Source organism: Podarcis tiliguerta (assembly GCF_965153285.1).
Source record: "Podarcis tiliguerta genome assembly, chromosome: 5".
NCBI classification, from domain to species: Eukaryota; Metazoa; Chordata; class Lepidosauria; order Squamata; family Lacertidae; genus Podarcis; species Podarcis tiliguerta.
Window position 1 is genome coordinate 6,180,651 of NC_139538.1, and position 25,645 is coordinate 6,206,295.

At 46.8% G+C, this 25,645-nt stretch overlaps 1 protein-coding gene across 1 annotated transcript; it reads left to right on the forward strand.

Annotated features, from left to right (window-relative positions):
• Positions 1 to 767: 767 nt before the first annotated feature.
• On the forward strand, positions 768 to 23,940 carry LOC310678376 (cytochrome P450 2J2-like; the record flags this gene model as incomplete). Its single annotated transcript, XM_083442287.1, has 9 exons — positions 768 to 1,047; positions 1,943 to 2,105; positions 17,166 to 17,315; positions 17,518 to 17,678; positions 18,358 to 18,534; positions 19,941 to 20,082; positions 21,771 to 21,958; positions 22,405 to 22,546; positions 23,753 to 23,940. Exons 1-9 carry the CDS (start codon positions 880 to 882, stop codon positions 23,938 to 23,940), a joined length of 1,479 nt encoding a protein of 492 aa, XP_083298413.1. The 5' UTR covers positions 768 to 879.
• Positions 23,941 to 25,645: the final 1,705 nt, after the last annotated feature.

Genomic DNA, 25,645 nt, shown 5'->3' on the forward strand with positions numbered 1-25,645 from the left:
GAACATGGGTGGGAAAGGTCCCCCCAAATATTTTATTTGGGGGTCCAATAGAAGTTGGCACCTACACTTCTTACCTATTGTTTCCCTAAACTATTTTAATATCAGCAAACATTTTCTCCTATTTTGAGACAGAAGCCTTGACAAATAAAGAATATTCAGAATCTTGGTGTAAATCATGAAATTCTATAAGGAGTTAAATTATTCAGGGGTGTTACTCTTTCACTTACAAGCAGGCACCATACATTTGCGTGAGTCCTCACTCTCCCAGATGAGCCCCCTGAGAGAGGGGGGAGGGAGTGAGAGAGAGAGAGAGAATGTACACATGGACACTTGGCTTTTCCTAAGAGTCTGGGTAAAAGTTGGATCCAGTACATATAGATCATAAAGAGGAAGCAGGAAAGACTATCACTCTTTCAAATTCCTCCTCCAGCTCTATGCACTCTTCAAGGGAGAAAAGAGGTAATCCCTCTATTTGCACAAGAGAGGATTTCGGTGTGATCCAGCGGGGATTTTCTCATATTCATTTTTTATTTTATGAATATTTGGTACAAAATTCTTTCCCAAACATTTATGTCATAAAATCGGTCTTAAGATAGCTTGGATTCTAATTACAATTCATCAAACACCCTCTCATTTGCATGACCCATATAAGAATGATTATAGTATTCAGTTGTATTACATGACTTGCAATCACATTCCAAGGCTATTAGCACATGGTATCACACCCCTTGTTGCTTATTTGTTTTTAATAACTGAGCATATATAAGCAGAGAGTACTGCTGATGTCTCTGAGGAAAGCAAAAAGCCCTTAGAGAAAGAGAGTTGAACCTGACCAGGCAACCTAGAAAGAATTAAGGAGAAAGAGACAGCAAGAGAAGGATGGAGATATGGGCACTTTTGATTGGTCTGCTGGTTGTTCTTCTGATTCTGAACTTCAAGAAACTGCTCTGGTCAAACAGGCATTACCCTCCAGGCCCTCTTAAGCTTCCTCTCATTGGAACCTTGTGGACCCTTGGATTGAAGATTCATGAAGATACTCTCATTAAGGTACTTACATCTTGGTGATAATTCAGTCTGATTTCAGCAATTGCTTTATCTATTTCCCTCAACAATTGTGATATTTCAGCTTAAACAATAGCACCAAATGGTAAATGCCATAAGTCTCCTTTGTAAGAAACAGTAAGATATACAAATAATAGGGATAATACAACGAATATCATTATTAATACTGAAAAGCACCCTCAAAGAAAGAATGGTTTATGAAAATCTCGGAACATGCACAGATGGCAAAAATTGATTAAAGATATTAATTTAGAATACTTTAAAGAAGATTGGAAAACATTTGCAGCCTATAGAAAAAGTTATTTCCCGTATGTAAAGACCACAGCGTGGTTTGAAGTGTAAGAAAAAACCAGAATATATTAAGAAACATGTTGGAGAGGATGAAATTAGATACGATGGAACTTTAAAATGCAATTGTATGTAATTCAAGTTATAAACAATGATGCAGGGTGAGTGGGAAGTCACTTGTTTTGTTGAATTGGAATATAATTGTTGTATAACAAATATAACTTTCTAAATGGAAAATAAAATAAAATATTATTATATTAAAAAATAGACTGACCACATAACTCCTCAGCATTCATTCATGGCAGCCTCTCAACATGGAATTAACCTGCAGGTGCTATTCAATTTCTTAAGCCTGGTGTCAGCGATGTTGCTTCACTGACAGGGAATGAGAATGCAGGCATAGAGAGCAAACATATAAGAGTGGTATCCAGAGGGAAGGGAGAAGCAGCAGGGAGCAGCCATAACTTGAGCTCTGAACATACGGAAGAAGCTACAGAGGTGAGGGAGACTGAAGCTCTTGTATTAAGTTGAAATATCCAACTGCAGTTTTTGAACACATCTTTCCTCTCCTCTCTTTTGACCCTAATGGTAGTTGGCAAAGCAACATGGAAATATTTTCACCCTATGGATGGGACATCAACCCATGGTAGTACTGTCTGGCTTCCAATCAGTGAAAGAAGCGCTCACTAACCACTCTGAAGAATTAGACGAGCGACCACAGACTCCTTTCCTTAGGACTATGGCAAAAGGAAAGGGTAAGTAGTGAAGAATAAGAATTTCTCCTGGTATTTTCCCAAGAGAAAACGTTTAAAGGGCTGTCCAGAGCAAAGGTTCTCTATTATTGTTGCACTCAAGATGAAATGGGTTACCTAGGAGTGAACAACTAGGGGCTGAGGTCCTTTCAGTGTCCCCCTAAAATATAGAGAGAGGACCACCAGGCTGTCTCTAAGTTCATGACAATTGCCATTCTTTTTTTCCCCAAAAATTTTTTATTGGTTTTTACAATAAGAACAACAAATAAAAACACGAGACAAACAAAACATAACAAACATAAATCATAACCTTATTGAAAATAACAGTTATTTACTTTGTAGGACGACTTCCTCATTTCCCCTTAGTTGAATTTCATTGCATACTTGCCATTCTAGTGGTGGGTGTCAGCCGCATAAAAATAATAATAAATTTTATTTATACCCCACCCTCCCCAGCCAACTCGAGATATAAAATAATTGATTGAAATACAACTTAAAAAACAAGATTAATATACAACATTAAAATCCAGCCTCATTTCAGTAGAAACTCAAAAACTATTTTGGGGATGAAAATGTCAAGTCTGATTGAAAAAAAAAAATCCAGACTGGTCCTATGTGGGCCAGAAAAAAGCCAGGGAAGTCCCCAAGTAGGAGTTCCATCACAGAAGGAGACAGGGGAAAAGAAAGAGGGGGAGGGGATCAAGTTAATTCCAAGCCAAAAGCCAGGCGGAACAATCTGTCTTACAGTCCCTGCAGAAAGAAATCAGATCCTGCAAGGCCCTGGTCTCATGAGACAGAGTGTTCCACCAGGCCAGAGCCAGTGTTGAAAAGGCCCTGGCTCTGGTTGAAGCCAATCTAACTTCCTTAGGGCCCAGGACCACTAGGGTGTTGCTATTTATGGACCTTACGTCTCTCCGTGGGGTATACCGAGAGAGGTGGTCTGATAGGTATGAGGGTCCTAGGCCGTGAAGAGCTTTAAAGGTCAAAACCAGCACTTTAAATCTAACCCTGTACTCCATCGGGAGCCAGTGCAGCTGGAAAAGCACTGGGTGAATATGCTCCCATGGCATGGACCCCGTGAGGAGCCTCGCTGCAGCATTCTGCACCTGCTGGAGTTTCTGGGACAGCTTCAAGGCCAGCCCCACGTAGAGCAAATTACAGTAGTAAAGCCTGGAGGTGACCATCGCATACATCACTGTGGCGAGGTCGGGAAAAGTAAGGGACTGCTTGATGCGGTGAAGGTAGAAAAACGTCACCTTGGCTGTTGCTGTAACCTGCACCTCCATGGAAAGGGAGGCGTCAAGGATTACACCCAAACTCTTAACGGAAGGCAATGGCACTAATTGGTGTCCCACAAGAGAAGGCAGTTGGTCACTCATCCCCATGCCATCCTGACCCAGCCATAGGACCTCTGTCTTCGAAGGATTTAGTCTCAAACGGCTCCCACGAAACCATCCAGCCACAGCTTCCAAGCATCTGGTCAGTGTGTTCGGGGCCGAGTTGGTGTGGCCATCCATCAGCAGATAGCGCTGAGTGTCATCAGCATATTGGTGACAACCTAGCCCAAAGCTCCGGACAATCTGGGCAAGGGGGCGCATAAAGATGTTAAAAAGCATCGGGGAGAGGAGTGGCGTGACAACATCTCCCTCCCTGGCGCCACCCTCTGTCCCTGACCAGAGATAAAAGAGCACAGTTATGCCCTGTATCCCCACGTCGGTGAGGCGATGGTCCAGAAGATCATGATCAACCATGTTGAAGGCTGCTGACAAATCTAAGAGAATCGGCTGTCCCGACCCGCCTCAATCCAGTTTTCTACGGAGATCATCTGTTAGAGCAACCAGAGCCGTCTCGGTCCCAAAACCAGGACGGAACCCGGACTGAAATGGATCTAAAGCCGATGTTTCCTCCAGAAACCTACCAAGCTGTTCAGCGACCGCTCTCTCAATAAGATATGGAAGATTTGAAACTGGGCTGTAATTTGATAAATCTAAAGGATCTAGTGAAGTTTTCTTTAAGAGCGGCCACACCACTGCTTCCTTCAGCTCACCTGGGAATGTCCCCGTGCCAAGGGACAAAGTGATAATTTCAACCAGGGGGATCCATGCAACATCTGGGCACACCCTAATCAGCCAAGATGGGCATGGATAAAGGAGGCAAGTGGTGGGCCTACCAGCTCAGAGGAATCTATCCACATCAGCAGGGAGTATCCAATCGAAATGATCCAACACTGGACCCGAAGACAGTCGAGGGGCCTCCAGTTCTGTCACTGTATCTAAATTGGCAGGGAGGTCATGGCGGAGCAACAGGACTTGCTCTGCAAAAAAGTTTGCGAACACCTCACAGCTGTGAGTCGAATTTATGCTTAAATTTGGCTGTCCTCCTAAGGATGTTATTGACCTAATTATTCTAAAAAGTTTTGCTGGGTGAGAGCTAGCGGATGCAATGGAAGGTGCAAAGTAAGATTTCTTAGCAGCTTTCATAGCCATCTCATAGGCTTTCATAAGCGTCCTATAAGATGTTCTTGAGGCTCCGTCACGAGTCCGTCGGCATACTCGCTCTAGCCGTCTGAGGTCCCGCTTCATTTTCCGGAGCTCCTAGGTAAACCAAGGTTTCGGCAGGGTTGCAGAGGGCGCTTATGCGCGATCTTATTGATGGCCGCTAAGAATCAGTTATTCCATTCCTTGACAAGTTCATGTAATGAGTCATCAGGAGAAGCAGAGTCCCGCAAGGCCTGACGGAATCTATCAGGATCCATCAGCCTTCGCGGCGAGCAAAGGAGGAGAGGGAAGTCAATCTTGGCTTTCAGAGTGCAGTGATCAGATCATGTCACTTCCACAGGGGGGAGTATGATCACATTTATGCCAGCACCAAAGATCAAATCCAGCGTGTGGTTCTGCTTGATGAGTGGGGCCCAAAGCAAACTGGGAGAGCCCGAGTGTTGCCATGGAAGTCATTAGGTCCAGAGCCTATGAGGAGGGGGCAGCATTGGCATGGACGTTGAAGTCTCCCAAAACCAATAAGCTTGGGAACTCCAAGGTCCAGCCTTCCGCCACCTCCAGCAGATTTGACAGGGTGGCTGCCGGTGTGCTGGGTGGTCAGTACACCAGCCAGACAGCCAAGCTCTCCTTGGTGCCCCACACGAGACCAACACATTCAATGCCAGAGATCGCCAGTGCTGGCAGAGCTCTGAAAGAGCAATCCTCATCACTGATTATGTGAGGTGGGGCTCACTTGCCCCCTTCCTCATATTTTATTCAAGTGGCACCCCTGATGGATTGCAACTAGCAAGTGCTTTGTGGAATTCAGTTCAAGGTGCTGGTTGAACAAACAGCCTATACAACTTGAGATCAATATATCCCCTTCCAATAAGCTTTTCAGTTTAGATTTTTTTTTAATTTTTTTTTATTCAATTTCCATTACAAGATTTAAACCTACATATTCAATATTATCTCAAATAAATAATTTTGACTTCCTTCAGCTCATCCACAAATCTTCCATTTTCTAATCTTCTATCCGCAATTCTAAATTTAACATTGCCTTTTATTTTAAATAAACCTATTCCTTTATTCCCTTTTTTACAGTGTTTCTAATATTATTTCTTCACAAAGCTTCCTGTAAACCCACAAACGTTATTTGCGTATCACAAATGCTTTTCATATAGTCCACAAATTTGCTCCAGTCCTTGGTAAACTTGTGATCTCGTCGGTTTTGGATCCTTCCTGTTAGTTTATCTAATTCTGCGTAGTCCATTAATTTCATTCTCCATTCTTCTATCGATGGTAATTCTTCTTGATTCTATTTTTGGGCCAGTAGTATTCTTGCTGCTGATACTGCATATAAAAATAATTTATGGTCCTTTCTATTTATTTCATTTCCAACCATTCCTAACAAAAAAGCTTCTGGTTTTTTAACAAATGTATATTTCAACATTTTTTTTAATTCATTATACATCAGTTCCAAGAAGACTCTCACCTTTTTACACTCCCACCACATATGATAAAATGTTCCCTCTTTTTCATTACATTTCCAACACTTATTACATACTTTATACATTTTTGCTAATTTCACTGGAGTGATATACCATCTATAAACCATCTTCATCATATTTTCTTTTAATGCAGTACAGGCTGTGAATTTTATCCTTTCGTTCCACAATTTAATCCACTCATCTAATTGTATATTATACCCAAAGTCTCTGGCCCAATGGATCATAAGCGATTTTACCTCTTCGTCTTTCATATACCATTCTAGCAGCAGTTTATACATTTTAGACAAATTTTTAAATTCATTACTCAATATCTCACTCTGAAACTTTGATTCTTTTTCTGAAAAACCTCTCTCCTTTATCTCCATGTTAAACATTTCATTAATCTGATAGTAATGCAACCAATCGTTTACATGTTCTTTAACTTCCTCATATGGCTTTAACTTCTCATATTGATTTTCTTCACACTCATCACTTCTAATGGAGATAACCAATCGGTATTTTTGGTTCTAATAGGTTTTTATACTGATCCCAGACTTCCAAAAGAGATCTTCGAATTATGTGGTTTTCAAAACCTTTATGTACTTTTTTCTTATCATACCATAAATAAGTGTGCCAACCGAATCTATTATCAAATCCTTCCAAATCCACCAATTCCTTATTCCAGTGTGGTGTAGTGGTTATGAGCAGTAGACTCGTAATCTGGTGAACCGGGTTCGCGTCTCCACTCCTCCACATGCAGCTGCTGGGTGACCTTGGGCTAGTCACACTTTTCTGAAGTCTCTCAGCCCCACTCACCTCACAGAGTGTTTGTTGTGGTGGAGGAAGGGAAAGGAGAATGTGAGCCGCTTTGAGACTCCTTGGGGTAGTGATAAAGTGGGATATCAAATCCAAACTCCTCTTCTTCTCCTCCTCCAATTTCATCCACTCCTTCAACCAACAGAGGCAAGATGCTTCATAGTATAGTTTCAGGTGCAGCAGGGCGAAGCCTCCTCTTTCTTTCGCATCAGTTAACAATTTAAATTATATTCTTGGCTTCTTTCCCTACCATATATACCTTGAAATTGTTTTTTGCCATTCCTTAAATATCATTGCCCGTTTGACTACCAGAATTGTCTGAAATAAAAATAACATTTTCGGCAAAACACTCATATTTATCGTCGAAATTCTTCCCCAAAAAGATAATTGCATCCTTCCCCACACCTCTAGATCTCTTTTTATTCCATTCCACATTGGTATATAATTATTTTGAAATAAATCAATATTTTGGGGGGTCACCCAAATTCCCAAGTATTTAACTCTTCTCACCACCTCTATCTCTGTCTGTTGTTGCATTCCATTTATCATATCTTGGTCCATATTTTTAGCAATCATTTTAGTTTTCTTCCTATTCAAAATAAATCCTGCCATTTGTGCAAATTGTGCATATTTCCTCCAGTACCTCCTTGACACTTTTTACCGGTTCTTCTACTGTTAATACAAGATCATCGGCAAAGGCTTTAACCTTATATTCATTTCGACCAACTGTTACCCCCTTAATTAACTCATTTTTCCTTACTGAACTGAGGAGTATTTCCAGTACCATGATGAAAAGTAAGGGTGAAAGTGGACATCCTTGTCTTGTGCCTTTAGCTATTTTAATATTTTATGTTAACAAATTATTTACTATCAATTTTGCTGTTTGTTCTGTATAAATTGCTTTAATTCCATTGAAAAACCCTTGACCCACCTCCATCATTTCTAATTTTTTTAACATAAATTCCCAAGATATATTATCAAAGGCCTTTTCTGCATCTACAAATATTAGCATAGCTTGTTTATCATTCCTGGCATTCAGATATTTTCAGTTTAGATCTTTCTTAGTTTTGCTTCTTTTCAGCCCTCAGTTCCTCTGGGAGGATGAGTGAAATATAAATGTAATAATAAATACAGTCAAACCTCAGATCTCGAATGCCTCCATTTTGGAATGTTTTGGCTCCCAAATGCTAAAAAAACCCAGAAGTAAATTCTCTGTGTTTTTTTTTTAATGTTGTCTGGAAGCGAATGTCCAATGCAGCCTCCAATTTAGTACAGGAAGCGCCTGCAACCAATCGGAAGCCGTGCCTCAGTTGAATAGATTATGTTCGACAACCAAGATTTGGAATAATAATAATAATAATAATAATAATAATAATACCATCCCCCTTCATGGATCACTGCCTTGCCGTGGGGAAGGGGTTTGAAGTGGAGAGTCATAGTGGAGAGTTTTGACCAAACGTGATCCACCTGTAGCAGGAACCAGCAAGCCACTCCAGTACACCACCAAGAAAACTGCATGGACAAAGACAACAGGCACATAAAAGTTATGACACTGGGAGATGAGCCCCTCAGGTCAGATGGCGTCCAACATGCTACTGAAGAAGAGCGGAGGACAAGTACAAACCAAAAGGTCGCTCAGTTGCGGATATAACTGGAAGCGAAAGGAAAGTACAATGCTGTAAAGAAAAATATTGCATAGGAACCTGGAATGTAAGAACCATGAACCTGGGTAAGTTGGATGTGGTCAAAAATGAGATGGCAAGAATAAATATTGACACCCTGAGCATCAGTGAACTAAAATGGACGGGAATCGGCGAATTCAGTTTGGATGACCATAATATCTACTATTGTGGGAAAGAATCCCGTAAAAGAAATGGAGTGGCCCCCATAGTCAACAAAAGAGTGGCGAAAGCCGTACTGGGATGCAATCTCAAAAATGATAGAATGATCTCTATACAAATCCAAGGCAGACGTTTTAAAATCTGGAACAGCTTGGATGGAGGGGTCCAACGTCACAAACGTTGCTTTGAATGTGGGCAATCTGGACATTTGGCAAGACAGTGTCCAAGCAAGAAGAATGGGGGTTTTCTGTCTGGGGCTTGTGTCGAGGGAGGTCCAAAATCTAAGGAAGCACTGGCGGGAAATGGGAAGCCCCAGTCCATGAAGGAGGCTGGCAGCTGGGAAGGAAGTCAGTAAAGAGCCCTCAGATTGAAACGACGGTTCCTGGGATCGTGGTGCCAGTGACACTACAACTCCCAGACAGCTGCAGGGTGCAGGTCCAGGGATTCATAGACTCAGGGGCTTCCCTGACTTTTTAGACTCAGACTTTGTGGAGCAGCAGAAGCTGGGCACGCAGCGACAAGAAGCCCCATTGGAAGTGCTACCAATTGATGGCAGGCCATTGGGGTGGGGGAGGCAAGTTGCCTATGCCACATGGCCCATGGGGGTGGAGTTGTCAGGCCACAAGGAGGTAATGATGTTTCACATCACCACGTTAGCTCACAAAGCATGATCCAGTAATAGCATGGGGGCAGAGTTCTTTAACGTTTGATTCAGCTTACTGCCAAGCACACTGCCTAGGGTTCGAAGCGCCAATAGAGGTAGGAGCCAAGGGGGCAGAGGTAGGGGGGAAAACTCATGGGGGAGGAAAGCTCCATACCCCCACAGTATAAGGCCTATAGGGCTGTGTTCTGTGAAAAGGAGGCAGATAGGTTACCCACCCCACAGACCTTATGATTGCAAAATAGATGTGATGGCCTGGGATTCCGATTCGGAGGATGAAACAGAGGAATCCCGGCCTGCACAGGAGTCCCCGCCTCCAGGGCCGGCTGAACTGGGGCCAGGCCTAGATGCTGAAGAGCCTGCACCTGTGGCAGTGCATCAGGAGCTGGCCCCAGGTGAAGCCCTTCTGGCCCCAGAGAGGCTTGACGACTCAGTGGCCACAGGTGAGCCTCCGCCAGGGCCCAGTAACCCTTCGGCCTCTCCTGATCTGCAGAGGTTTAGAGCAGAGAGGCGAAGGGAACTGGTTGCCCCCAGGAGGAGTGCTCGCCTTAAGGCCAGAGGAGGCGGGGCTCCTGGGGGCCGGGACCGCCCCCGGCCTTAGAAGAGGATAAAAGCCCAGTCAGCCCGGCCCCAGGTTGCGGGAGCAACGTCGTTGTTGGCTTCGGACCTTCCTGCGTTCGTGATCCCTGCTCGTGACTATCCGGTACTCCTGTTCCCTGCTCGGCCTCCTGTTCCCGACCATCCGGTGTTCCTGTTCCCTGCACAGCCTCCTGTTCCAGCGTTCCTGTTCACCGCCCGGCACTCTGCCTCGGACCTTGCCCCTCTTCGTGTGGACTTTGCTACACCCAAGGTACCTTACCCCCGGGACCAGCACAGTTTGCTCCCGCCCCCTCCCGCACTCCCCCTTCGTCGGGGTGCGTTCGGGAAGAGCCAGAGGCCATGGCTGAACAGGCGGCTGCACTGGTGGCTTTGGCCCAGGAGAACCAGGCCTTGTCTCACACCGTGCAGCAGCTCAGTGACGCGGTTGAGGCACTTCAGCAACGCTTGGAAGCCCTACCGGCTTCTGGGGCCGACGCCCCGGCTCCGGGCAAGTACCCAGTGGCTTTGCCTGAGAAATTTGATGGAGCCCCGGCCAGCTTTCCCATGTTCCTGGCCCAGGCCAAACTGTATATTCAGGGGCGAGCCCGGAACTTTCCTGACGACCGTACCAAGGTGCACTTTTTGATTAGCTTGTTAAAGGACCAGGCGGCCAAGTGGGCGTTGCCGCTACTCAGGCAAGACTCCCCCTTGCTGGCAGACTATACGGGGTTTTGCAATCGTTTGGAGGCCGCGTTCGGCAACCCCCAGAAAGAGAGTCAAGCCAACCGGGCGATTCGGCATTTGAAACAGGGCAAGTCCACGGTGGCCACATATACCACGGAGTTCCGGCTGTTGGCACAGGACTTGACCTGGAATGACTCGGCACTGCGGGACCAGTATCTCGAAGGGCTTTCGGACGAGGTACTGGACCAGTTGGCCACAATGGAACGCCCCACCACGCTGGACACTCTCATTCAACGGAGTCTACAAATAGGCGACCGGTTGGAGGATCGTCGTCAGGCCCGGGGTCGCCGACACTTCCAGTTCACGGCACCAGCTTTTTCCGGCAGCCCCACGGTCACAACTGATTTAACGGAGGAGCCTATGCAGCTCGGGGCAGTGCGGCCACGCCTTTCCCCCGCAGAGAAGGCGCGGCGTCGGGATGGAAATCTCTGTCTTTACTGTGGCGGAAGTGGACACTTCGCTCGGTCCTGCCCTGAGAAACGCCAGCCGCAGGGAAACCGCCAACCCCAGTAGCTGATGGCCCTAGCTACCGGGGGTCCCAAACCGTACAGAATGGGCCCGCACCAATGGACTTGCAACATCTTATGGTTTCGGTACGTTTATACCCTCCAGGTGGGCCCTGGATCCTCACCCATGCTTTGGTAGATTCAGGGGCAACCCGCTCCTATATGGACGCTGCTTTTGCCGCCCATTATCAGGTGCCACTTCGGAACAAGCCAGTACCGGTCCAGGTGGAAGCGATTGACGGACGACTTCTGCGTTCAGGTGCCGTTACTCAGGAGACCCAGCCTCTGGTCCTGTGTCTCCAGCAGCACCGGGAGTTGCGAACTTTGGACATTGCCTCTATGCCCCGCTTCCCCCTGGTGCTCGGGATGGACTGGCTGGAGGCCCACAACGTTCAGATTGACTGGGTCAAACGGACCGTGCACTTCCCAGACCCATGTTCCCATGCTCAATCCGGAACGCTGGCGGCCGCGCCCTCAGAGGAGGCAGCACCCACGCTCCCAGCCGTGTACCAGGACTACCAGGACGTGTTCGAGGAACGGGGGGCAGACCAGCTGCCGCCGCATCGGCCTTTTGACTGCGGCATAGACCTCCAACCCGGAGCGCCTTTACCAGTGAGTCGCTTATATTCCCTAACAGAGCCAGAGCGCGAGGCTTTGCAGGACTTCTTGCGCAAGAACCTGGAGCGTGGGTTCATTAGGCCTTCCACCTCGCCCACCGCGGCGCCGGTGCTTTTTGTTAAGAAGAAATGTGGGGAACTCCGCCCTTGCCATGATTACCGAGCCCTGAACAAAATTACCGTCCCAGACCGGTACCCCTTGCCCCTTATCTCGGAGCTGCTGGAGCGGGTGCAAGGGGCACAGGTGTTCACCAAGCTGGACCTCCGGGGGGCCTACAACTTGATTCGGATCCGAGCCGGGGATGAGTGGAAGACAGCGTTTGGGACCCGGTACGGGCAGTTCGAATATTTGGTTATGCCTTTCGGTTTGTGCAACGCGCCTGCTGTGTTTCAACGCTACATCAACCACGTGTTTCAGGACCTGTTAGACAAGTACGTGGTGGTGTATTTGGATGACATACTGATTTACTCCCGTGACCCGGCTCGCCATGAGGGACATGTCCGGACCGTGCTGCAGCGCTTGCGTGAGCACCGTTTGTACGCAAAGCTCAGCAAGTGCGAGTTCCATCAGCGGACTGTGGACTTCCTTGGTCACCGGCTCTCTCCAGATGGGGTGCAAATGGACCCGGGGAAGGTGACAGCGGTTCAAGAATGGGCGGCACCCCGGAACCGCAAGGACCTACAGCGTTTCCTGGGGTTCGCCAATTACTACCGGACCTTCATCGCTGATTATGCTCATCGCACCACCCCGTTGACCCGGCTACTGCGCCCAAAGACGCCGTTTTCCTGGGACAAGGAGGCAGAGGAGGCATTTCAGGGGTTGAAGGCCTGTTTCCAGAGGGCACCAATCTTACAACATCCTGACCCCTCTCGACCCTTTGTGGTGGAGACCGACGCTTCCAGTACGGCTCTCGGTGCCGTCTTGTCTCAACAGATTGGTCCTGAAGCGCCACTCTTACCCTGTGCCTTCTATTCCCGCCAGCTCCTACCAGCGGAGCGTAACTATACTGTGTGGGAGCGGGAACTACTGGCCATCAAGGTAGCCTTTGAGGTCTGGCGCCACCATCTTGAGGGGGCACGACATCCGGTGGAGGTGAGAACCGACCACCGGAACCTGGAGTACCTCCAGACCACCCGCAAGCTGAACCAAAGACAGATCCGGTGGGCGTTGTTCTTTTCCCGGTTCCAGTTCCGGATCCGCTACATCCCTAGCTCTCAGAATCAGAAGGCGGATGCCCTGTCCCGGAAACCTGACGACAACGCAGACACGGTACAGCAAGCAGAACCCACCACGATCCTACCTCCGGCTGCATTCCTGGCCACCCAGGAGGCGCAGCCACTGCAGGTTCGGGTGCGGGAACAGCAGCGGGTCGACGCTTGGGCCCAGGAACGACTCCGGGAGCTGGCTGAAGGGTCCAGCCCACAGTATCCGGGGCTGGTCCTGCATCAGGGCCTTCTGCTGCACCACGGTCGTTTGTACATCCCGCCAGGGCCACTACGGCTGGAGGTTCTCCGGATGGCCCATGATGCCCCAGCAGCGGGGCACTTTGGACGGTATCGGACCACCCATCTGGTCAGTCGAGAGTTTTGGTGGCCCCGCCTGAAGGCTGACGTGGCTCGCTACGTTGCTGGTTGTGATGTCTGCCGGCGCGCCAAGGGACCTACCGGGCGACCCCCCGGCCTACTTCAGCCATTGCCAGTTCCACCGCACCCTTGGCACACGGTTTCGTTGGACTTTGTAGTGGACTTACCCTCGTCTCGTGGCTGTACCTGCCTTCTGGTTTTCTCCGACCATTTCACCAAGATGGTGCACTGCGCTCCCTGTCCATCTGTACCCACAGCCAAGGAAACTGCTCAGCTGTACCTTCAGCATGTCTTCCGCCTGCATGGCCTACCTGAGCGCGTGGTGTCCGACCGGGGCGTTCAGTTCACATCCCGGTTCTGGCAAGCACTACACCGGACCCTCGGGACGGAGGTCTGCCTCTCGTCAGCCTACCACCCACAGACCGATGGCCAGACGGAACGGGCGAACGCGGTGCTGGAGCAGTACCTCCGGTGTTACTGCAGCTACCAGCAGGATGACTGGGTCGACCACCTGGCATTGGCGGAGTTCGCCTACAATAACGCGGTGAATGCGTCCACCCAGCAGACCCCGTTCCAGGCCAGTTATGGTTATCATCCACGGCTGTTTCCAGAGGTGCTGCCGACATCCGCGGTCCCGGCGGTGACGGAGTGGCTTCAAGAGCTCCAGTCCCAGCAACAGCTTTTGGTGGAGCAACTGCACCAGGCCAAGGAAGCGTACAAGGCCCAGGCCGACCGCCACCGCCAGGTGGGGCCGGAACTTCGCGTCGGTGACCTGGTTTGGCTCTCCACTCGCCACCTCCACCCCTCTCGACCTTCGCGGAAGTTGGACGCCCGCTTCACCGGCCCGTTCCCTATCGTAGACCAAGTCTCTCCTGTGGCATTTCGTCTCCGGTTACCCGCAACCCTGAAGGTTCACCCGGTCTTCCACAGGTCCCTTTTGAGTCCGGTGGCCCCACCCGACGAGTTCCACCCGAACCGTCCCCGACCGCAGCCAGTGTTGGTTCGGGGAGAGCCTGAGTACGAGGTGGAACGCATCCTGGACTCCCGATACCGCAGGGGGAAGCTGCAGTATCTCATTGACTGGAAGGGGTACGGACCGGAGGACCGTTCCTGGGAACCAGCGGCCAACGTCCACGCACCTGCCTGCCTCCGAGAGTTCCATGCGACGTACCCCGGCAAGCCGGGTCCGGACCCTCGGTTGAGGGGGGGGCCTGGGAGGGGGGATGGTGTGATGGCCTGGGATTCCGATTCGGAGGATGAAACAGAGGAATCCCGGCCTGCACAGGAGTCCCCGCCTCCAGGGCCGGCTGAACTGGGGCCAGGCCTAGATGCTGAAGAGCCTGCACCTGTGGCAGTGCATCAGGAGCTGGCCCCAGGTGAAGCCCTTCTGGCCCCAGAGAGGCTTGACGACTCAGTGGCCACAGGTGAGCCTCCGCCAGGGCCCAGTAACCCTTCGGCCTCTCCTGATCTGCAGAGGTTTAGAGCAGAGAGGCGAAGGGAACTGGTTGCCCCCAGGAGGAGTGCTCGCCTTAAGGCCAGAGGAGGCGGGGCTCCTGGGGGCCGGGACCGCCCCCGGCCTTAGAAGAGGATAAAAGCCCAGTCAGCCCGGCCCCAGGTTGCGGGAGCAACGTCGTTGTTGGCTTCGGACCTTCCTGCGTTCGTGATCCCTGCTCGTGACTATCCGGTACTCCTGTTCCCTGCTCGGCCTCCTGTTCCCGACCATCCGGTGTTCCTGTTCCCTGCACAGCCTCCTGTTCCAGCGTTCCTGTTCACCGCCCGGCACTCTGCCTCGGACCTTGCCCCTCTTCGTGTGGACTTTGCTACACCCAAGGTACCTTACCCCCGGGACCAGCACAATAGACTTGGTGCCTGGCGCCAAGATACCCACCTATATCCATCTATATTCCATGTCGGAAGCAGAATTAGCCAACTTGCAGGAGTTTCTGAAGAAGAACTTGGGACATGAGTTTATTAGGCTGCCATGAGCACCTGGTGGGTCACCAGTGTTCTTTGTGAACAAGAAAGACACCCCAGAAAGACGCCTCATGGTGGATTACAGAAAAACCAACAGCCTCATGATTCCTAGTCAATACCCCTTGCCACATATTGGTGACCTGCTGGAGAAGTTACGGCCGGTGAATTTTTTTCCAAGATGGACCTGAGGGGGGCATACAATTTGATACATGTGAGACAAGGGGACAAGGGGAAAATGGCTTATAATACCAGATTTGGAAGCTTTGAATATTTAGTTATGCCTTTGGGGCTACAATCGGGCATGGCCACATTCCAGGTGTTCATCAATCATGTACTGGCAGATTTATTGGACAATATAGTTTTGTGTTACCTAGATGACATGCTGATCTACTTTGAGAACCCAGAAGAGCACGTGTGACACGTGACGGAGGTGCTGCATAGACTAAGGACACACCGCCTCTAGGTGAAATTGGAAAAGTGCCAGTTTCATGTCAAGGGCGTGGAATTTGGGGTCATCACGTCTCTCCTGAAGGAGTGCACATGGACCTAGCCAAGGTGCAGGCGGTGTTAGATTGGCAGAAGCCAAAGACTAAGAAAGACTTACAGAGATTCTTAGGCTTTGCTAATTATTACCACAGGTTCATGCCCAATTTTTCTTGGCTCATGGCTTTCCTTACAGACTGCTGGAGGAGCAAGTAGCCGTTCTTCTGGAAAGAGGAGGCACAAGATGCGTTTGAGAAGCTCAAGGAGACGTTCACAGTGGAGAAGTACCTGCACCACACAGATCCACATTGGCCGATGGTGGTGGAGACGGGGGTGTCAGAAAGTGCCATAGGAGCTGTGTTGCTACAAGAAGACCATAACGGAGATTTGAGGCTATGTGCCTTCCACTCCCCAAAGCTGAATGCTTCAAAACGGAATTACACCATTTGGTAGAGAGAATTGCTCGCCATAAAAGAAGCGCCTGGGGGTGTGGAGACATTTCCTCAAAGGAGCACAACACCAAGTGGAGGTACATGGACCACAAGAACTTAGAACACTGGCTAATGGTGAGGCATCTTAACCAGAGGCAAATTAGATTGGCACAGTTGTTTTGCTCTTTTCGACTTCCGAATCTGATACATGCCGGGGCACCAGAACCAGAGGGTGGACGTCCTGTCCCGGAAGCTGGAGTATCTGGAGGGGGACTCAGCCACCGGGCTGAGACATATTCTGAAACCGGAACAGTTACAACTGGTGGCAGCTCCCGTAGTTGAAACCGCAGACTTCAAGAGACAGATGTAAGTGGATCGAATAGTACTCTTCCAATCCTGTATGATGACTTTATCTCCCCCAAAAAAATTCCAACCATTTCTCCATGTTTAAAAACAATAAATCCTTCATTTTTATTTTAACAGGAAACTCTCCTCTGTAGTCTTTTATTTTAAAATAATCCATAGTTATTTACTTGTATATTCATTATTTTACACCCAGTTGTGTTTCTTGCGATCGCATTTCCTGTAGGGAAATTTAGCAAGAGAAAAAGAAAAGAACTTCCATTTTTACCACTTAAATTCTTTTCCCAATAGCATTACCAGAAGCTTGATAGATTTTCCCTGTAAATTCCCTCCAATTTGTACCCAAAATCCTTTCTGCATCATCTTGTAATTCTTTGCTTTAGAGAGACTAAGCAGCTCTTACATGCAAGGATATGAACTTCAGTAAACATTGTTCTGAGATGGCAACTTTTTACATTGATTTCTGCAAGTAATAATTTCTCATTGATTTTCCATAGGTATTGTATTATCAAATGGTCACACCTGGCGGCAACAGAGACAGTTTGGTGTAGTTACTATGCGGAAGTTGGGGTTGGGGAAGAAAGGCATGGAGCACCAAATAGCAGAGGAGGCTCATCAGCTCGTGGAGGTTTTTGCACGTTCAAAGGGTATGTGATGCTAGGTGATGGTGCTGAGCTGGTGTATGAAGATTTATTTGTGTACTACCTCTGTCCATTTTAGAAAGGAATGTGATATGTTTTTCTTGGTTCCTAATGGAGATCCCAGCAGTTTCTCTTGGCCACCATGAACTCCCACTCTCAGTATGAACAGGAGCAGCTGAACTAACATTAGTATAACTTTATTTTGCAGGACAGCCACTTGATCCCTCCATGCCCATCACTAATTCAGTCTCCAACGTGATATGTGCTGTGGTTTTTGGGCACCGGTTTCCTCTTGAAGATGAACGGTTCCAGAAGCTGATAGAAGCCATGGAGTCTGTCCTAACATTTGTATCTAGCTTTGTTCATGGTGTGAGTAGTCATTTTCATTTCTACTATGCCAAAGAGGTCTCCCTAAATACTACAAATCAGTATTTTGAAATTGGTCTGAGATAAGGGCCACTTAATGTCTCACAGCCTGATCAATTTCTCATGATTACTATTGAGAATTTTTTTTTAAAGGACTAGGAAGAGTTTAGTTTTTTGTGATGAAAGATCAGAATTACTTGACTGGCAAACTGGAAGATTTAATAAAGACAACTAAAAATTTAAAAAATGGAGAAGTGTACATTTTGAACGATGGCTGTCTTTCCATTTGTGTATTAGGGAAATTTGCTTTTATATGTGAACTTACTTGAATTCCCCCCACACCCTATTCTCCACCCACACCCACCTACGATAAAAGGCCACTAACTTTGTTCCAGGAGGGGTCCCCTGATTGTGCCCAGTTTTGGAATGATGCCTGGGAGCTGGGAAAATATTTTGAGCCATAGTTTTCTTTCACATTTTCAGCTAGGGATAATTCATAGAACCCAATCATTGTGAGATTCCAGAAAAGCGATAGACACCTTCCTTCTTCTTAGTGAGAAACTAATATGCTAGCCCTGGAGAATAATGCAGATCATGTTTTTAAAAGTGCCAATCCAAAGCACAAACAGTGTGACCAAGCTTCCTCATGGTAATGGCAGCATTTCTGCTATCTTTCCTTTAGCTTTGTGAAATTCTCCCATGGCTCATGAAACATCTCCCAGGGCCCCACAAGAAGGCCTTGTCCTGCATGGAGATGGTGCTTTCATTTGCAAAGGAGGAGATAGAGAAGCATAAGGAGAATCAGTCTCTACATGATCCACAGGATCTCATTGATTTCTATCTATTTCAGATGGAAAAAGTAAGTATCAGCTTTGAAGCTGAAGACTGCTCATCCAAGGAATCATTACATTTCCTGCTATAAGTGAATACTAATCTCTTGCCTGGAAACCAGCATCTTTTTTCCTGAATCTCAGTTGAAAATGGCATTGAGTTCCCACCAAATATTTCTCATGTTCAATTTAGTTGCTAAAGTGGGTTGACATCCATCCATAAGAATCTATAGAAATGGCTAGGAAATGTGAGCTTAAAGGACTGGAAACTTAAGTGTGTTAAGGGGTCTTGCTCTGGAGCATTCCTTCTGTACATAAATTATTTTGGATTGATGTTCATCTGACATTCAAATGGGGACTGAGAAAACAGAAAATCCTAAACAAAATGCTCTTAAACTAGAGTATGACTTCAAATCCCCATCTCATTCATCTTCACAGACTAGAAAGGCCAAAATATAGTTTCATCCTTCCCTCTTTGAACAATGCTTATCATGATGACAAACAAATGGTTAAATATGTTTAGTGTTAAGTACCATATTTCACCATAATTGTCACATTTTTATGATAATTATTCTTTTCAAAAAAAAGGGGGGTGCGACGATTATTGGTGAAAAACCAAAGCATGACCCTTAATTGAGGAAACAGTCTTTATGAAGAAACATAATTATGTTTATATTGCTTATTACTTGTTACTAACAGTTTTTGGTGTGATTAGGATGCTCAGAATATGTGAACAGGTACAGTAAAGATAATAGGTAGTCCGAATTGGGGCAAGGCATTCTCATGCACGCTTACAATGCCCTGTGACCATTATGTGGTGAATGCTTTGGGAATGATTTGAGAAAAGGAGCTCGACTATTATATGGTGGTGACCATTAGGCAGTGAAATATGTAGCACACATTTTGAATATCTGCTGCCAGAGTTTCCGTTGGATCCCTCTCTTCATGTCAGTATTGGATTACTATGCCCACCCACAGATCCTGAAATCTAGCACCAGCAGCTACCGCTGTAAATACAGGAAAGTGTGTGGGGGTTTCTTATCATAACCAGCTATGAAGCAGAGGGCCGGTCCACCCATGAGGCAGGCTGTGACAGCTGCCTTGGGCAGTGGAATGCAACAGGAGGCATCTCTGGGGATGTGCTGCCTAGCCAGCTGCTAGTGGAGAAGCAAAGGGGGCAGCTTCTGGCAAGATTTCACCAAAATCTTTCAAGATCTCACCCAGCCCTGAGTTGCTGTTGCTACTTTGTGGGCACTGCTGTGCAACCTAGGAAACCATCTTCTCATTTCACCTCAGGCGGTGTAAGAGGACACCCCACCCCTCATAAGGCATCTGTGGGTGGTATGGTAATAAGTGGGGGAAATAAAATAAAGTGCTGAAGGACAAATTGTAACTCATGTAAATGACTTGTCACTTCCCCCATTTTCAACACCAGAGCAAGAATGACCCAGAGTCCACCTATGATGAAGAAAACTTGGCTCAGTGCATTTTTGACCTCTTTGTAGCAGGGACAGAGACAACCACCGGTTCTCTGAAATGGGCACTTCTGCTCCTGGCAAGTCATCCAGATGTCCAAGGTGAGAGAGGAGAGCCAGGACTTCTTTTGATCACTAGGGTGGAGCATAATTCCTTAAAGCTTTCATATTGAAAAGAGTTAAAAGTGAGTTTATGATGTAGGTTTTGGAAGCCAAATGTTATTGAAATAAGCTAAAAGTTTTTGACTTACATGTCTGGAAAGATCATTCTCCCCCACCACTTTTATGGAACCTATAATTGTAGGGTTGGAAAGGATCCCAAGGGTCTCCTGCCTCTCCGTGCTCCACTACATGAGGGACACGGGTGGCGCTGTGGTCTAAACCAGTGAGCCCCTTGTGCTTGCTGATTACAAGGTTGGCAGTTCAAATCTGTGTGGCAGGAAGAGCTCCCCTTGCTCTGTCCCAGCTTCTCCCAACCTAGCAGTTTGAAAGCATGCCAGTGCAAGTAGATAAATAGGTACTGCTGCAGTGGGAAGGTAAACACCATTTCCATGCACTCTGGCACACATCATGGTGTCCAGTTGCACCAGAGGTTTAAATATATAATTTTTTATTTATATCCCGCCCTCCCCAGCCAAGACTGGGCTCAGGGCGGCTAACAACCAATAATAAAAACAAGTTGATTAAAGTACAATTTAAATGATTAAGATACAACATTAAAACAATTAGGGAGCAATCTCTTCATAGGAGGAGAAAGGAAAAAGAAAGAGCGGGAAGGAATCAAACTGATTCTGAGCCAAAGGCCAGGTGGAACAACTCTGTCTTACAGGCCCTGCAGAAAGAGATCAGATCCCGCAGGGCCCTGGTCTCAAGAGACAGAGCATTCCACCAGGCCGGAGCCAGTGTTGAGAAGGCCGTGGCTCTGGTTGAGGCTAATCTAACTTCCTTAGGGCCTGGGACCTCTAGGGTATTGCTATATATGGACTTTAAGGTCCTCCGTGGGGCATATCAGGAGAGGCGGTCCCGTAGGTACAAGAGTTCTAGGCAGTGAAGGGCTTTAAAAGTCAAAACAAGCACCTTAAATCTGACCCTGTACTCCGCTGGGAGCCAATGCAGCTGCAATTTATATATATATTGTCCATTAGCACCTTATAGGCCAACTAAGTTTGTTTTTGGTATGAGCTTTTGTGCGCATGCACACTTCTTCAGATGCACACAAAAGCTAATACCAAGAACCAACTTAGTTGGTCTCTAAGGTGCTACTGGACACATGACCCAGAAAACTATCTGTGGACAAACACTGGCTCCTTCATCTCCTTCCTTTGGCTGGACTTAACCGTCCAGAGGTCCTTTACTTTTACATTTACATGCGTAACATTAGCCAAAGTTCAGGTGAGGAAATGAGGATTAATGAAACTAAGCAGGAAATATTCAGAGTCAGGGATGGAGAATACACAGACACACACACACACAAACACACACAGGCACATGCGTGCGCGCACACACGCACACACATTACAGACAGCCTTTGATCCCAGCCCTTCAGCAAATCCAGCCAGCAGAAACACCTGAGATAAGCTTCACTTTCAAAGAATTCACACCTGGGATCTAGAGTGGGGAAGAACCATGTACACAGAATTGAGCTCTTTGGAGGACCAGGTGAGCTGAAAATGCAAGACACTGGGACTCATTCACAGAGATTTATGGAATATGTTCAAGGGAATTAAATGTCCATCTGAAATAAAATGCAGTATTGACAATAAATGTTCTGTTTCCATCATTTTCTTCAGATAAAATGAACAAGGAAATAGAAGATGTCATAGGGTCTGCTCACTCAATCTGCTATCAAGATAAGAAGAAACTGCCCTACACCAATGCTGTGATTCATGAAATGCAGCGCTTTAAATATGTCCTTTTTTTTGGGTTACCTAGGCAATGTACAAAGGATTTGAAGCTGCGTGGTTTTCTCATTCCCAAGGTATAACAATGTGTTATAGCTGCACTCCTGTAGCCCAAGAGCAAAGAGCAGCAGAAGGTTGCATATTGAGAGATGCTGCCAGGCATACAGGAACTTCCTGTCTAGTCAAAAATCTGAAGGGCAAGAGCAGGAGCTCCATCTGCAGACATGTTTCACCATTGGCAAGTGCCATTCCATCTGGCATTTGAGGCAGGGGAGGAGCCTGAAGTATCCAAAGGTCTCAGCCTGCTTATGAGCTTTCATTTTAAAAGAGGTGGGGGAAATTCCTCTTGTGTTCCTGCCTATTCAGAAAGTATTTTAAGGTGAAGAATACAACCCCCCCCCCCAATATATATATATATATATATCACACATGTCTCCGCAATGATTAGTCTTGGAATAGTGTGGGACAATCCAGAAATGTTTTGATCTGAATGCATTCCAAGTCACTTGTTTCTTATTTGCAGGGGACTATTATTGTTCCTGATCTACGCTCTGTTCTTCTTGATCCCACACGATGGGAGACACCTGCAGAGTTCAACCCAAACCATTTCTTGGACAAGGATGGACAATATGTGGCTCGAGAAGAATATCTCCCATTTGGTGAAGGTAAACGCAGAAGACCAAGCTACGTTGTGATCTGTAGATGTGCTTACTGGTCTGCTTCCAGGAAATGACATCAGCAGCAGCACATGAGGCAGCATCTTTCTGGCTGGAGTGGCAGCGCTGCTCAGCAGAATGGGGCAGGGCAGTGGCAAGTTAAGAGGATCTCTGGGTTGGTGGCTTGGGATCCACACATGCACATACACTTATGTGGCCTCCATCTGGACCTCCCTACATTTGCCACCCCTGCCCCGTCCCTGAGAGAGGCAGCACTGCCAGCACCAGGATACTGCTGTTCCCCGTCTCACATCACACTGCAAGCCATCCAACTTCTTTTCAGGCAGCAAGGCTAAGGCTATCTTTTCATGGGGTACTATTTAGCCTGGTTTGAAAGCACACTCAGAACTGATGAAACCATGCCACTTCCTTATTTCTCCTACTCTGAAATCAAAAGAATATTATTCCTGCAGAAATTCAGCAGACATCATCACTGATAACTGAGGGAGTGGGCCACTGAGGGAGTGGGCCGGAGCAGAAGCAGCATCTTTCTGGCTGGAGTGGCAGCGCTGGTCAGCAGAATGGGGCAGGGCAGTGGCAAGTTAAGAGGATCTTTGGGTTGGTGGCTTGGGATCCACACATGCACATACACTTATGTGGCCTCCATCTGGACCTCCCAACATTTGCCACCCCTGCCCTGTCCCTGACAAAAGTTTTCCTTTCATTTTTTTAAGTCAAGTTTTATTGAACGTTTTATACAATAAACATCATGACAATCTAAAAAGGGAAATAGAAAAAAGATGAGGAAAGGAAGAAAAGAAAGAAAAGAAGAAAAGCAAATTACCTCTATCAAAATTAAATATTCACCCTTATTCTACACACAGAAAAGTGAGCCCTCCCAGCTCCCACTTGGGACCTAGACCCTCTTCCCCCAGTTTCTAGCCCTTCATTTTCAATCCATCCCCTTCCTCAGTGTATCTTCCTTGATATGAGATAGGGAACTTCAAACTACAGAACAAAACATAAGTATAACAAGAGGAAAGAAAGGTTAGCACTGACCAGGCTGGGAAAATTGACAGCAGCCTTGATGATTTCGCTATCCTATCTATGCCTAGTTTTCCAAAGTATTAAGGAGAATGTTTATAACTACAAAGCAATGAACATGGGAAAGTAAATTATTGCTCACTTGCTGTCTTTCACTTGTCTCCTCCTCAGGGTCTCGCATATGTTTAGGAATGCAGCTGGCAAAGATCGAAATCTTCATCTTCCTGACCAGCCTGCTGAGGGCATTCAGCTTCCAGCTACCAGAAGGAGTCAAAGAACTCAGTAAAGAGGCTACAATAGGGACTACAGCACATCCCCATCCGTATAAACTCTGTGCTGTTCCCCGTTGCAACACATAAGAAAATCTCTGAACTTTCCATTTTCCCCTCCCTGGGTTCTGTTCTTACACCTTCACTTGGGGTCCTGGTGGACAACAAGCTTAACGTGAGTCAGCGCTGTGATGCAACAGCAAAAATGCTAATGCTGTTCAAGGCTGCATCAACAGAAATATAGTGTCCAGATCAAGGGAGGTAATAGTTTTCTCATGGGACTCGGCTACATTTGTAAAGATAAAGCTCCTTATATGCATTATAACACTATGGGACCAGATGGCGGAGTGGAGTCCCATTTTTCTCCAAAGGAACTTCCCTTATGAAGTTTACAATGCATTTAACTGGGGAAGGATATCAATAATAAAAATGAAAAAATTTGAGGATATAAGACATTTAGTAACTGATTGTTTACAGCATCACCAATTAAATGATATATTCAAAATGGATCAAAGAAATGGATTTAATATTATATATTTAATATTATATGATGCAGTTGAAAATGATTAACAATGGAACCCATGGAGAGGTGGGGGGAAGTCCAAGGATTCAGAGAATTCTATATGTTTATGATTACAACTATTATTTGAATGTAAATGTTAATTGTAATATTGAATAATAATTTTAAAAATACAATGCGTTTAACTGAATCGCTTCTTTGATGTGTCTTGATCCAGCCCTGCTCGGGAGGGTAGGACTCAAATCAATGGCTTCATGTTACAAAAAAGAAGATTCAGAAATAAACATATGGAAAAACTTTCTGACAGTAAGAGCTGTTTGACAGTGGAATGGTGTCCCTTGGGAGATTGTGGACTCTCCTTCCTTGGAGGTATGTAAGCAGAAGTTGGATGGCCGTCTGTCATAGATGCTTTAGCTGAGATTCCTGCATTGCAGGGGGTTGGACTAGATGACCCTCAAGGTCCCTTCCAACTCTACAATTCTACAATTCACTGCGACCCAGGTGAATGGCATGACCTAGAACCAAATGTAGACACCCACTGGGGTCAGCACAGCATGTAGGCAGTTCGGATCATACATTGTTTTCACAGAATGATTACAGTACTAATATTTCTGCTCTAAATCAGTTCCTAAGAAGCACTGTCCTTGTCCTTCTCCACTGCTAGTACTCTAATTTGGAGTCAGAAGCACAACACATCCCAAGAACCAGATTTACAAGGATTAAGAAGACCTGTGCCATTCCAGAAGGCCTGTAGCTGGCCACACTACCAAATCAACATGGCAAATTACAGTAGAATCTGATCTATAAGATGCAAGGCCAAAATGGAGGAGGTGCAATAATAATAATCAAAATATCTTTCAAACGCGGATGTCCCGCCCCACAATGAAATAGTAACCATAGTCGTCATTAGTACAATCACTGTTTCTCATTGGAACCTAATGAACCGTGAGTCAAGCACATATGTTATGGCCACAAGTCCATATGCCAGGGATCATTGAGGGTTTTGAGGCATGATGGCATGGACTGGCTGAACACCAAGGAATGGTGGGAGGTACGACCTGGGGAATTTCCAAGGGATGAAGACTGAGAGCCCGGGAATTGATGATCAAACAGGGACAGTGTGTGGCAGAGAAAAGTCCAGAAGCAGAGGCAGAAGTAGGAGATAGGCCAAGAGGCAGAGATGAGTCAGGCTAGTGAAGGAGCCAGGGTGTCTCCCCCTCCTGCTGCAACAAGCTCCCCTCTCCCAGTGTCTCCCAGGACCAGAAGAGGGATGAA